The sequence below is a fragment of the Notolepis coatsorum genome, assembly GCF_963971535.1.
Source record: "Notolepis coatsorum genome assembly, chromosome: 8".
NCBI classification, from domain to species: domain Eukaryota; kingdom Metazoa; phylum Chordata; class Actinopteri; order Aulopiformes; family Paralepididae; genus Notolepis; species Notolepis coatsorum.
The window spans coordinates 95,233,472-95,248,971 of NC_140172.1; the positions used below are offsets into that span (position 1 = coordinate 95,233,472).

The 15,500-nt window shown below is 42.6% G+C and overlaps 1 protein-coding gene across 1 annotated transcript in view; it reads right to left on the reverse strand.

Annotated features, from left to right (window-relative positions):
• uvrag (UV radiation resistance associated gene) overlaps nucleotides 1–15,500 on the reverse strand; it is a 424,373-nt gene that overhangs the window by 369,947 nt on the left and 38,926 nt on the right. The window contains exon 4 of the mRNA XM_084319596.1: nucleotides 3,488–3,593. Within this exon, the coding sequence (XP_084175722.1) occupies nucleotides 3,488–3,593 (106 nt within the window). The remainder of the gene's footprint in view (nucleotides 1–3,487; nucleotides 3,594–15,500) is intronic.

The following is a 15,500-nucleotide window of genomic DNA, read 5'->3' on the forward strand; positions in this document are numbered from 1 at the left end:
ATTCACACGGACATGACTCCATGAACATGAACATGAATCTCGAACAATTCTAAGGACGTTTTAAAGGGGACATGCATTGCTATTCCTAGCACTATTTGGGCAACTTTACACAATTCCTGTGAGTCTATTGAACACATCTGTTTTATATTTCTAATCAAGTACTCAAAAGCCAAATTTTTCTCACTTTGGATTTCAGGCTGTGTTGGCCTGGCTCCGCCCATAAGCACTATGTAAATGAGTATGTGCTACTGCTGCTTCCCCGCGCGAGGTCCAGCCCAGGGTGTGTAAATGAGTATGTGCTACTGCTGCTTTATCGCGAGCGGTTTGTTTCCCCCACAGAAGCTCCTCTCTCTCTCTCTCTCTCTCCCTCTCTCTCTCTCTCCCTCTCTCTCTCTCTCTCTCACTCGCTTGTTGTCTGCCTCTTTCTGTTTGAGGAAGTGTCGGGTTACACTATCTGCCTCGCTCTGTTTGCTGTCGCTGTCAACCATAGAGTTAGTTATGCAAATCAGTGCTATATTAACGTCAGCAAAACTGTCAAATCAGAACAGCTTAGTTGAGTGAGGGAGGATCTTGTGAACTTGAGACTAGACTGATGAGTCAATATGGTAATTAGAGACACAGACCCATTGATACTAACCCGTATTACTATAAAAACATGCTAAACACAGAAAAAAGCCATTTATAATGCATGTCCCCTTTAAGTTATTTCTCCGGCAGCATGCACCAATATGGATTCCGGCGGAACGTGCGCACGCACAAATATGGATTCCGGCAGAGTGCGCAGCACAGCATTGCTGTTGAATTTATTTTCAGGAGAAACACTGTAGACCCATTCGTAAAGTTCCCTGATATTCCTCGACTTGCCCTGGACTGGAAATAGTAGGGATGGGTACCGAATCTGGTACTTTTAAGGGTAGCGACCGAATCACGTCGGTACTACCGAGTACCGATTCACGTGAGATCCACCAGTGCCACATTTCGGTAGTAATACATTTTTTTTCTTTTTGTCTGATAACGTCAACGTTTTGTTTACCGCGAAACGAAACCTTTGAAGTGTGCCGCATGTTCACGTCAACGTTCACGCGCACAATACACGCTTACCTAGGATTCGACAACAACAAAGCAGTCGGGGCAATGGCAAGCCAAAAACGGTCGCAAGTGTGGTTACACTTTACAAAGCTAGATGCAGACAACGCTCACTGGAATATTATATATATATTAACAAATTGTTCTAAATAAATAATAATGATAATAAATCATTTGAAGTTTGGACACATTTTTTTACAACTGAGGTAGGTAGATAAAAATGTTAGAGACTAAAGTACCGAAAAGGGTACCGTTGGGTACCGGTATCGATTCACAGGTGAACGGTACCCAACCCTAGGAAATACGCATCTCAAAATGATATTAGAGAAACACGCCTCTCAGAATGATATTACAGAAACACGCCTATCAGAATCATGCGCTGACCACGGCATGGATAATCGATTTTTCAGCCGGCCTCTCTAGCGTGCATAAGTACACATAATACTATCGATAATCTAGCGTTTATTTGAAAACTATTCATAAATCAGCCGAAAAATGAAAACGTGTTTTGTGTATTCCACTAAAGAGCTATTTTTGCGGAATTTCTCTGGAATTACTAGACATATCCAAAACTATACTCGTATTCAAAACGGTATAAAACGGAAATGTACCAATGAAAAAACAATCCGTTTCGTACATGTTGACTGCAAGCAAGTCATTGATAAGCGATGGGTGTATTAGACCCATAGCCATAATTTAGGATATAGTTTCCCCGTCCTCCCATTGACTTCAGTGTTGGCACGCTAGCCCTAATATGGTCATAAGGGGGCGTGGCTCTGAATGAGTTAAGGAATTCCAGGATTAGACTTTTTTTGTAAAAAATCAAGCACTTTAACACTTTGACAGCCACTCACGGCTAATCTCGTGTTTACGATAGTTACGTTGAAAGCCACTCACGAGATTTCTCGGAATTATTATAATTTTTTTTTTTAGCTATCTGAAATCATATTGCATCACGCGAGCCTACCCTAGCCTACCCAAGGGACGCCGGCGATCAGATGTGAAAAAAGCGCCCCCTATCGTCTCCCTTGTGTTGGTAAATCACCCTTTTGGAATGGACTCAATGAAAATGGATGGGGGAAAAAAATATTCCAGTCCACATTTCACTTCTCACCCATGCAGCCGGAGTACCAGAGTTCATTCAGGGAGCTCTGAGCCCCGCGGATCATGAGTTCTACTGTATACACGTTAGATCTATACACTTATCGATTTTTTCAAATGGTGATCAGGAATTGGAATATACCAGTTGGATACCATCTGATGTCAGGTAAGGAATCTATGTTATCAGTGTTAGGATAATCAGACTAGTTTTCATGAAGATATAAGCGTTTCCACTATACAGTATGTGCTCCAGCTGTTTCACTGTAAAATCCATGAGGAAATGAATCAGCTATTATCAAATTTCACATTTAAACAGGTGCACAAAAAAATTACAAAATACACTGAAAAAGGTGTGTAATCCTGTCAAAAATGCTTTTACCGAAGAGTCTACCTGGAGGATGAAAACACTAAGGTGCCCCTGAGGGATTTTATAACGGGGGGAGAGAGAGGGGGATGCTTTTGAAGTGTACATTTACAATAAACACAACGTCAAAACCTGGGATTAGCGCTCCCGTTTTCACAGCTGTGCGGCTGCCAAATCCAAAAATGTTGAATATGCTTTTTCTTTCTTTTGCTTTGTCTTTGTCACGGGTACGACAGCGGTGGAAACATAAATAGTGGCTTTTCGACAAAATTATCCAGGAGGTGTAGCTCCTTCTTAGTCAAGATACCATAACAAAAATACATGATAACCGCTTGGGTATTATCATATATTTACAGGGATGTATGTGATACAAGATATATGTGATAATTACAATGTAGAGTGTACATAATACAGTGCGATAAGATTTTAAATGTTTATTATTACTAGATGATGTCAAAGGCCTGTTATGGATAACTGCAGTAGTTAGTGCAGAATCTAAAAGATATTTATCTAAGAATCAAGAGAAATATTCTCTGGAAACATACAAACAAGTATTGGCTGTAGTGTAGTTTTAGTGTGTCTGTACATTTTGTACATATTTTATTAATAATGTTGTATTTTAGTTTTTTATTTTATTTTTAGCAATATACTGTAGGCTGATGATAATATGTGTAATACATGTTTATGTAAATACTATGTGCTGCTGAGACCAAGGACCACAATGAAAATAAGTCTGTGACTTGTTTGTGCTATCCTTCATAATTTTAGGATGCATGACTTGTTGTAACATGTAATGTATTTTAATAATTGTCAAATAAACTAAAAGATATTTTCAAGATGAACTGAATTAAACATTGTTTATAGTGCAGGGGGATAAGGAGTTGAATGGAAACTCTTGTGATTGAACGGGTTGAGCCTGTGCTGTGTTGGTCTCACCCGTTCTGTGCAGGTTGCCGTCGTCCTCAGCTTCTCCTCGATCTCCTTCCCGATCTTCTGCACCGTCACCTGGGTCTGCTTGATGGCTCTCTGGGCCGTGTGGAGCCTACCAAGAGGGAGAATACAAAAGTGACCATCCAGATCATTGCCTCAAAATCATACACAGGGGGCTACAGTGGCTCAGGAGGTAGAGCAGTCGTCTGATAATCCGGAGATTCCCAGTTCGATTCCCGCTCCTCCCAGGCAGCTTGTCGAAGTGTCCTTGAGCAAGACACTTAACCCCTAATTGCTCCCGATGAGCAGGTTGGCACCTTGCATGGTTACCTCTGCCGTCAGTGTGTGAATGTGTGGATAAAAGCGTTATATAAAATGCAGCCATTTAAACAAAAAACACCCGATGTTGAAATTCTGGTTTGTCGAGAAGCTCTTCCAATTGTGGCCTTCTGGTTCGATGAAAGGAGGCTGCAGTGTTTATAACAAAGCCATTAATTAGTTTTTGTTTGCATGTCTACAGTGTCTTGTTTGGAGGAAGAACGGACAGGATTGTGTGACTGATAATGGTCCCCCATGTCTAGGTTGTTTGCCTTACTGTTTTGGTTTTCTGATTTACAGGGTGAATCTGAATTGTTCTGGCCCCGTTTTCCAAAAACGTCTCAAAAGTGAATGAGAAGTTCCAATATTTCAACAAGCGGGACAAAGTGGATACTCGGAACATTGTAAATGGAAAAAGTGCACAGGGCTCATTAGAATAAATCTTCGATGTATTCCTATAGACCACAGCCCACAAAGAGCCTGGCAGAATTGTAATCACTATTAAAAAAAGAGAATAAAAAGGGAAAGAAGATAATAATAACGACTCGAGAGAAAAGCTGGAGGAGAGAAACCGTTGGAAGACCATGAAACATTCAGATTGAAGACGGGCACAGATGAATGAGATGATTGATCATTTTCGAATACATCTCACCAGAATTTGAGATAGAAACGTTGCCTGTGGGGCGGCTACGTGGTGCAGTGGGCAAGGCACTCACCACAAATACTGGAGACTGGGCTCGAACAAGTACGCCTCCCTGTTCGAGCCCAGCGCTCCACATTGCTTTCAGTTTAGCTGGTCGTCCGCACTAATACACATTGGCAGTATTAGGGGGAGGGAAACTGATGGGTAGGGATCGGGCGTTGTGGACAGCGACTCCTACAGGTCGGTTGGTGCGCCTGCGCAGTAGAATCAGGAAGAGACGGGGGCGGGGCCCCTCCAAAGCCCAGACCCCTGACGCTGAAAGATCGAGCCGTGCAGGTGGAAAGATGCGACTGCTGTTACCTCGAGTATCGGAGGGGACTCGTGCTATGTATGACTTAGTCCACATTGCAGCCGGCTTGTGGGAGGCATGAAACAGCGTTCAAAGACAGGGGAGGGTTGAATTGGATGATACGAAAAATTGGGATGGGAGAAAAATAGAAAATGGGAGAAAAAGTGGATAAAAAAAAATAAACGTTGCCTGTGTGGACCTCAACCTATCAAGCCCAGAAAGCGAAGGGAAAACCGCAAAGGCTCACTAATAAACTTTGACCATGAACACGGGAAGGCTATTTCCAAACTTTGAGGTTAGTTCTGCTGATGTCATTGTCCCCTCCCTTACAGGGGGGAACAGTAACAACAGCGCCGGAATGACAAGCCAAGGCATTATTGCGGCCATCAATCACAGAGTTGATTATCTTCTAAAGTATGCTTTCTGCAACTCCAGAACTCGTGGAAAGAGAAACGGACTCGCCACAAACAGATCCGCGGGGACAGAAACAAACATCCCACATGGTTGGGTTAGGCAACAAAGAAAAGAGGACACTAGGGGAAACCAGCAATTAGTAATAAGATAAATCAGAACAGCTTGACATCATCCCTTTTCTCGTCTTATTTATGGATCTGCTTCATGTGCTGAATGTGGTTGGCCCTTCTTGCTCAGGCTTTAGGGGAGAGAAGGGCCCGACCGTCTGGGCTCCTGATGGAAACAAGGTTAGCTCGTCTTCCTCACAATTCCCTTTCTCCGGCGTCGCCACACGGAGACCACTTCAATTCTCTCCCCAATTCCCAAATTCCAGCTACATCATCTCAATTTACGTCTGTAATAAAAGGGAGTGATGTTTTTCTCCCTGTTTCTCACTCCCTCTGTCTGTTCGGTGCTTTTGAACCCTAAATCCTAGTACACACAGAGCCATTATTCTCCACTGAACGCTTACATTCCTTAGTTAGCAGTTAGCAGTTATTTAGTTATTTTAAGAATTTTTGGAATTTTCATTTTCCAACCGTCAACGCTGACTCCACATTCTGAATAAAACTTGATGTCGGTGCAGCCCCGTTTGATTCCCAATTTAGCTGTTCCTGTGGAAGGGCTGGATGACATCTATAGGGCCCTTTTTTCAGTTGTGCGTAAATCTGATGAAATTGCAGATGTGCATTAATGTGGAATCTGGGTTTACCACATTCTCACGCTCTGCAGGAGTAACTTTACTCTACACAAGCTAAATTTAACGACCATCGCAGCCCGAGTTTCTCAGTTTGCTCAAACCACTACATGTGGTGGTTTCTGTCACTCAAGGTACATGTAGCCCTGCCAAAAACATACAAATCCCTTTACATATCAAGTGCCCTCTAGAGTTATATTATGTACTGGAAGAATCAGTACTGCACAGAGCTCAAGACCGGAGAAAATTGTTAAAAGGTTGCACTGTCAAATGATTATTATTAAATAGTTTTTATAGATTTTTTAGGTTCAACAACAACAATACATACACACTAGGGGTGTAACGGTACACAGAAGCCACGGTTCGGTACGTACCTCGGTATTGCGGTCACGGTTCGGTACGATTTCGGTACAACGGGAACAAAATATTTATAATTATTATTATATATTTATAATAATTATTATAATTATTATTATTAAATATAATACTATTATATAGGCTTGCCATAGTAGTCAGTGATACTGGTGTAATTCTGTGTTCAGGCATCCACAGAGTAAATTAATTGCCTACTGCACCTTTAACAACAACTTAGTTTCACTTTCACTTATTCACGTGAAGCCGAGACTGAAGAATACTAGAGAACAGATGACATGTTACACAACAATGGCAGAGGATAATCAATATTTGGGATTTAAACAGTAGCAGGCAGCAGCAACTGGAGAGGAGCTCAGATGATCTGGTGGTATGTTGTGCTTTTATTTTTTCTCCGATCAGCTGTGAGACTCCGCGGTCCGCCGGAAAAGGTTGATGTGTGTGTCCGCGCGCGCACGTGTGTCTTTTGGTTAACATTATTGGGCGAACAAGAAAACTAAAGAAAACTGCAAAATTGTAATGACCCTGCTGTGTTAAACATTTAATTAATTCATCATGGTTTTGTTTTAGGGACAAATAGGCTGTAGTAAACAGGATAGGAGGAGGGGAGAGCCGAGTGCAGATGTCAGTGAGCGCTGTTGTTAATTCTGTCCGCTTGTCATCTGAGACGTATTCGGCGTATGGATGGATGTACCGCACCGTGACGGCCGTACCGTAAATTCGTGGGACGAATACACGTACCGTTACACCCCTAATACATATACATACATACATACACTACAGGACTACATATACCCACACAATACCTTAACACTTTGCCGCCCAACCACGAGTTAACTCGGGTTTCGGTGCCATACATTGAGGACCAGAGCCACAAGTTAACTCGTGGCAAGTTGTTATTGTTTTATTCCATATTAATAAACGGATCAAGATCCCCGATCGACTCTGCAGATTTACCCGCCTCCTTGAAATCGGCGACATGCAATACCGGCCAGATCCTCTTAGGGGCGCCATCGCTCCACTGCAGTATCATTGTGGGCGAGTGGATAATATTTATTTTTTACAGTCTATGGGCGTTTCATTTTAGCCTGATCGCAAGCGAACAGCATGCACCGTTGATCACGGTTCGAAGCGCAGATTTCAGCCTGGAATAATGGGATTTATGATCAGCCAATGGACATATCGATCTACCAGATGCCAATGAATAATGGGGATCACATGGGCTGACGGTAGGACCCTCTTCACCCAAATTACAGTCGGATCAGACATTGTTGTAAAACGCAAGCAATCGATCAGTGAATGTGGCTACTTGCATGGACACACTATTGCTAATCAATAATACTAATCGGCGTCCCCCGCCGCCCCCATTTCATCCATAGATGCTCTGTAATAGTCCAGATGATAAGCCGTTTGTTTTATTTCATTCGAATATATACAACAGAAATGGCGTTCGATATAACGTGAGTAGCCTTTAGCCTCATATCTAGCTTTCCAGAAAAAATATGAGATGAAAACTGCGATAAAGCTTATATTCACGACGCTATAAAATGACAACCAAGAGCCAACCAATGGATTTTTCTTTTCTTTAAGCCATTATGAAGGCATGGTTTATGCACTCAAGTGACAATGAGAATGGACAGATAGCAATACTATAAAGTATATATATAGCTATCCAAAAGTACATCGGTTTGTTTACAAAGCGTTGTCCTCCAGCCACATATTAGATGGCGAGGGCCGGTCGTCAATGTGTTAAACAAAAAATTATGGAAAGACAGTAAAGCAAAACAAAGAGAAAATCGCATCATCAAGAATCAAGAGGTTTATTTGTCACATACTGTACATACCAGGGCATACAGTGAAATGCGGGTGGTCATGCCCGCATTGATTGTGCAAAATAGAATAATAAAATAGAATAAAATAGACATAGAAAAAATTAAATAGATAAGACACAAGATATGCATGGTAAAAAAAAATACATGCTAGGTTCCTGGCATACACAAAAACGTTGACATTTTTCGGCCTATTTATGAATCGTTTTCAAATAAACGCTAGATTATCGATAGTATATGTGTACTTATGCACGCTATAGAAGCGGGCTGAAATATCGATTCTCTCATTTCCTGATCAGCGGCACACACAGACACACACACACACATATGGGACACGTTGATATATCTGTGAAAAAAGCTCTGATTATCCCAAGACTGGTAAAATAGATTCCTTACCTCAGATCAGATGTTATCCAAAAAGATTATTCCATTTCCTGATCGCCATTCCAAATATCGATCGCGCTTATTGATTCAGCGCTGGGTGCTGGAAATACATAATCCACGCTGTTCTGGGGTCGGCGATCAACTTGGGTCTCTTCAGTTGGCTTGACAGAAAAGTAAAATGAGGAAACTGCCCCCCCCCCCCCCCCCATCAGTCTAAACGAATGGGGTGCAGTTACACAGGGAGAGACGATAGGGGGCGGTATCTTCCCAATTGAGCTCAGAGAGACTCTGCAGCACTAACCTGAGGCTCAATTGATGAAATATGAATTCAAATCGCCAATAAAAAATAAATACGACAAACAAACGCTATATAGCGTTGGTGGCATTCATAGGTCGGCATGAACTAACAACAAAACGCGTGGCTAGCACTCAAAGTGTTAATGTATCTAAACTATACAGTACCTCCTTCTTTTAAAGTGTTTCTAAAGATAGGGCGGCTGGCTGGCGTAGCGGAGATTGCGCTCGTCACCAATGCAAGAGACTCCGATATCGAATCCCAGTCTCAGCATTGCCTTCGGCTTGGGCCGGCCGTCGTACTGGCCCACTTGGCAGGGTCAGCGGGTGGAAGTCGATGGGTGGGGATTGGACGTTGTGGACAGCGACCCCTACAGGTCGGTTGGGAGACGCCTGCACAGCAGAGGTTTGGTCCCCATTAGTGTTGTCACGATACTGGAATTTCGAACTTCGATACGATACCTTGAAAAGTATTGATATTCGATACCATTTTCGATACCACAGGGAAAAAGGTTCAATCTTAAAATGTAAAAATTTTTTTTTTCTTTTTTTTATAAATTTAGCTTTTGTTGCTGGTTGATTCTCCTCAGCTTCTCTCTGGTACTATAAGAGAAGATAAATATAACACTTTTAAAACCCTTTGTTTATCTTTAGATCACACATTTAAAAATAACTGTTCATCTCACTTCAATCATTTTTATTGCAGAACATGGTATTTTCTCAAGCAGACAGATGTAAACACTGTAATCTGTGTTGCATGTACCTGACAAACTGAACTGTTTGTATTACAGTCATATTCCGACTTAACTGACTGCACATGTGTGTGTGTGTGTGTGTGTGTGTGTGTGTGTGTGTGTGTGTGTGTGTGTGTGTGTGTGTGTGTGTGTGTGTGTGTGTGTATGTGTGTGTGTGTGTGTGTGGACTACTGTACTATTACAGGTATTGAAATGAACAATGCAACTTCCTTATACAATTTTTTTTTATGAATAATTAAATATAGATATTTCGGGAAATGAGTATTGAAACCGTTTTAAATATTCAGAATCGATATGTATCGATTTTTCGATATTTTTGACAACACTAGTCCCTATGAACACAACTGGCAGTGTTCACAGGTGGGAAGCCAGTGGGGTATGAGTCCTGGTCATTGCAACAGCGACTCATACTGGTCGGTCGGGGCGCCTGTTCAGCAGGGGTCGGATAGCATGAACTTCTCCACACGTGTTACACTCTCCCAGTGAAACTCCCAGTCAGGTGAAAAGTGTCTGGCAACTCCACATACTGTATATCGGAGGAGACATGTGGTAGTCTACACCCTCCCCAGACCGACAGTAGGGCAGCATGTGGTAGTCTACACCCTCCCCAGACCGACAGTAGGGCAGCATGTGGTAGTCTACACCCTCCCCAGACCGACAGTAGGGCAGCATGTGCTAGTCTACAGACCCTCCCCAGACCGACAGTAGGGCAGCATGTGGTAGTCTACACCCTCCCCAGAGCAACACTAGGGCAGCATGTGGTAGTCTACGCCCTCCCCAGACCGACAGTAGGGCAGCATGTGGTAGTCTACACCATCCCCAGACCAACAGTAGGGCAGCATGTGGTAGTCTACACCAGGGGTGGGCAATTATTTTTCCCAGGGGGCCGAATGAGCAACTGAAAATATGTTGGGGGGCCGGGCCAAAATTCCAAACTCAATTATGCATAATATACATTTTATTTCTATATAAAAAGCAGTAAATGGCATTGTTTTGACCCCTGGTAAGAGTGTATGTTATTATTTGGCAATTAAAAGGTGAGGTTAGCTTTCAAAAATATAATTTATTCAAATAGAATTTATTTCCAAAATGATAAACAAAATGTGAAACATTTATAACAAAGGGCATTTTGAGTTTCATATACTATTGAAACAAGGATTTTCTTAGCTTTCTAAAGACATCACATAATCTTATAGCAAAAATAAACAAGACATGTCACTGAACTGTGTAAAGAAAAGTGTCCCAGTTTTGTAGCCTTTTTTACTTTACATGCCTATATTAAACATTTAATGTTTTCAGAACTGTGCAAAAAAAAGAGCTTTAGCTTTAACAAGTCCATCAAAGTCAGGTTGCATGTCTGAGGTGGAGATGCGAAGCACAGCTGACAGATGTTCATCAGTGAGAGGATCTGTACCTGGACTTGGTAAACGTCATGACTGAGAATGTCTGTTCACATATGTAGGTGGATCCAAAGAGAACCAACATCTTCTGAGCATGTCTCCTAAGCGTATATGGTGCGTGTGAACGTTGACATGAAAAGAAAAAAGTTAAAAAAATAATAAAAAAAAAAAAATATGTATTATCATGTAATCTTTCGCGGGCAGGTCAGAAGCATCCGTACAATGCCCAGGTCTGGTCTACACCCTCCCCAGACCGACAGTAGGGCAACATGTGGTAGAATAATACATAAAATAAAATAAAGAAATGTGAAAAAGAACAAAACATTTAATAGCATCTGTATGCTTGGAAAATATGATTATGGCCCAGATATATGCTAATGGTGCTAATGTTTAAAAACGATGCATTTCCAAGTACAAGTCTTCAGTACTTCAGGGTTCGCACGCTTGCCTTTAAATTTATTTCCATGCTACCTCCTGATTTTCCAGGTACCATATTAAGTGATGATCTATAGGCCCCTGAAGCTTTCCGCCCCCATCCGCGCCCCCCTCCCCTCACACACACAACCCCCTAGGACACCTGACTACTTACTTGATTTAAAAGATGTGCCAGTCAAGACTACATTGTAAATGCTTAGAGATTATGTCTTATTGATAATATCAATGCATGAAATAATGCAACCAGCTGTAGATCAGGGGTCTCAAACTCAATTTACCTGGGGGCCGCTGGAGGTAGAGTCTGGGTGAGGCTGGGCCGCATCAAATATTCCACAAAAAAAGGGTTTAAAGTATTCCACAAAAAAGTACAACTGATCCAATCTTCTCACAAACTCACTAAAACCTCACAAACACCAGCAACTCAGCATTCTCAGTGGTGTCAGTGGACTCAAAATGCACTGTGCATTTCTTTTTATTCTATCACAAAGCTGTTTAATCAAATCATCAGCCAGTATTTCAGTTATTCTGGTTGCTGTGCTATCTGAGGAGGATTTGCTTTTGTTTGCCTTCAAACATGGTCTCCATCACTTCAGTCATACATTATTTTATTATGTATGCATCAGAGAATGGCTTCTTGTGTTTAGCCAACACCCATGCCACTGAGTGAGGACTTGGTTGCTTTTTCTCGTTGTGACATAGCTTTAACAATAATTCTGCTTGCAGCTTGATATGATGATTTCATTCCATTTATTTTTGTGGTTCTTAGCACTGAATTTTGAGGAAAGGCTGCATCAAAATAACTGTTTTGTTTCGTAGTGGCGTTTCAAATTGCCACTCTTCACAAGAGCTACCGTTTCTTGGCATATTAGGCACATTGCTGGTGCTGGGAGGATGCACACATATTTTTCAGGCCATTCAGCATGAGCATGCCATATTTTTCTACTAACTGCCTGCTGGTGAAACTAGGCTACTAGCTACATTTATCTCACGGAGATACTGTAAACGAGGTTACTAGCTACAGTACCTGCAGATTAGACTACCAGTAGATGCGCTGTCAACTCTCGCTCTGACTCGGACCCGCTGAACGAGACAACACTCATTCCGTGAAAACCCACCCTACTCTGCTCTGATTCGCAAACTGTGGGTGGGGGGGAGAAATGCTGACGGGACGCTGAATGTGATTGGACCAGAGTAGACAGACACAGACAGGCAGCGCACTGCTTGCAGAGGAGACAGCGGAGAATTTCGAGGATGCCTGCCACACACACTGGATATATTTTCCTTCCACTTGGTATCACTCCGAAATCACGTTTCAACCAGAGCATGTGAGCGGAGCGGAGCGGTGGATTTTGAAGTGAGCGCGGAGTGGGCTTTAAAATGGGTCAGAGTGACTCCGGAGCGAGAGCTCTCCTCCGCTCCGAGCCGCTCAGTGCACACGATCACACAGTGGTTTAAACTGACGTAATATACATGTAGTGCAATGCCAAAGCAATAGGTGGCGATGTAGTTCAAACATGAAGGCCATTTTCAACCAATCAGAAGGGTGAACGCGATCTTTAAATCACCTCGGGACTCGGGTGAACTAGTATTTAGCAACATTTATTTTCAGCAAGAAACAAACAAAGTGCAATAAAAAAAAGGATACATTCACTGTGTTCTGCCTCATTTATTGATGAAACGAAACCAACATCAACACAATGTACCACCAAGAGCGGAGAGTTTAGTCTCACAAAAAGAGTGCTGACGTTGTTAGCTTACATGCTAACGTGAATGGGATCTGCCAGTATAAAAGCTTAGCATTGCGGCTAGGCTAGCTACATTAGCATAGTGAAGCTAGTAGAATGGTTGCAAACGTTATTTAACAGATTTCAGAATGGGTACAATACAATACGGCTAAATACAAACAATTGTTAAGGGGCCCAGGGGGTGCAGACTGTTGTAGTTTGGTCAAATCAAGCTAATTTACATCATGGTCCAAAAAAAATATTTTTTTCTGCTGAGCGGGCTGTGGAGCGGGGAGAGCTTGATGTGCAAATGAAGATGAGTGGTGAGCGAGCGTGGAGCGGCTTGGGGGGGGGGACGACAACATGAGCGAATGAGAGCGGAACTAAGCGCCCAATAGCGAAGAGCGGATTTCTCGGCCGCTCCGCACGCTCACATGCTCTGAGTCACTAACGTAACGTTGCGGTCATGAGCCTGCACTATGGTAGCCTACAAGTGATAAAATAAATAAAACATCCAACTCGCACAACGACTCTGCAACAAGTTGCGTGCGGGCCGCACTAACACTAAGCTTTGATGTCAAGTAGGGGGCCGCAAAATATCATCCAGCGGGCCGCAATTGGACTGCGGGCCGCGAGTTTGAGACCCCTGCTGTAGATTAACAACAATTTATTGAACTGGAACTTTGAAACACATGAGCACTGGGATTGATATATGTTCTCTCTACCACTCCTCTCTCATCCTGTCCTCTTCTCTCCACACCTCCCCTCTTGTGTCTGCTCCCGTCTTCTCTTCCTACTCTTCTCAACTCCTCTCCACTCCACTCCACTCTTCTCCCCTTTCCTCTTGTCATCCTCTACTCGTATCCTCCTCTCTTCTTCTCCTCTTTCATCTTCGCCCCTCTTCTCTTCCTCCACCCTCTTTCCTTCTGTGCCCTCCTGGCTCCTGCCCCTTCCCTCTTCCTCTACAGGCTTAAGATCTGAAACAGAATGTTATTTTGAGTTAAAATTAGTCATCTCCATAAGCTAAAATGGTGTTATATTTGTCTTTAGGTGTGACCAATAAATATTACAATCATACATCCATAAAGGCTATTGCGCATACCTCATTGCTTTAACTTATTGACAGACTCTTGCAGCTCTTTCAGGGCTTTGTCTAGAGCTGCCACCTCTTCCTTTTTCTCAGCAACCCCCTTCCGATAGGCATTTGATTTTGACAGCAGTGTAAAATCGTGCTTCTTCTCTGCCATGACTGCCATTTCATGTGCTTCTTTCTCCATTGTTTCAGCGCTAGTCATTACTTTTTGCCGCTTTGTTTTCACTTTCTGGATTTCCTGGCAGAGCCCCTTTCTTTTCTTCTCTTTGGTGGTTTGCTCTCTCAACTTCTTCTGGTCTTCCAAATACATCTCATATCTTGTCCTTGCTCCTCTGCAGTGTTGCTTGAGGTCTTTTGGAAGAGCTTCATCTGTGTGCCCAGCCATTGCATTGTGGACCAAGCACATTGCTATTAGCGTCTTCTCCTGTAGGTTTTCAACAAGCATATCCTTGTTAACAGAGTACCCCCTTTCTACTGCAGCTTGTCCATGAGACAGCGTGAAGAGACATTGCATGATGTTCCACAGTTCTGCATACTCTTCTTTGCCACTGCGATATCTTCCGAAGAATTCATCAAATCTGCAGCTGTAAACAAATTCTTGGAACTCTGCTTCGTGGTTTGTGTTGACATCGAGTGAGAATGCTTTATACTGAGAAAGGACTTTGTCATACTCTGTGGCAGGGCACCATCCAGCATTGAGGAGAACCTGAAGGAGTTTCTCAAACATTGCTGTTGTACTTTCGGTTTCTGTCACAATCATCACAGGGTCAAGGGACCTCATATGCCGCACAGCTGGATACATGAGGACTTCTCTCCATAATTTTCTTGCAGGTCATTGCGAGTAAGGACACATTCTATTTTGAACTTCACGATTTTCACTGGATTTTCCTGGAGCTTCTCGGATGCCTTCTGCAAAGCCTGCTTGGTTGAAAATCCTATGTCCAGGTGTTTGAGTGGGACATGGATTTGCTTCTCTTGGGGGTCCAGTTTAGTGAGCTGGAGAGGTGTCTTGATCTTTGCAAGAGATTATGAGTATTACGTAGAAGGGGTAGTATGCCTACTCTTACTCTGTAAAAGCTTTTGTAAATCAAACTAATGAACCTAAAAGGGAAAACATAAGGCTGGTTCCCCTGTGGTTCCTCAGTACAGCAACCCCACTAGTAAGCTTAGCTTAACAGTATAGATGTATAGAATCAGTCTAGGCATGATCAATGATTTTTCAAAAATGTCTCACCCCAAATGTTCCTATTTAGTTATCAATTCCTATCAATTA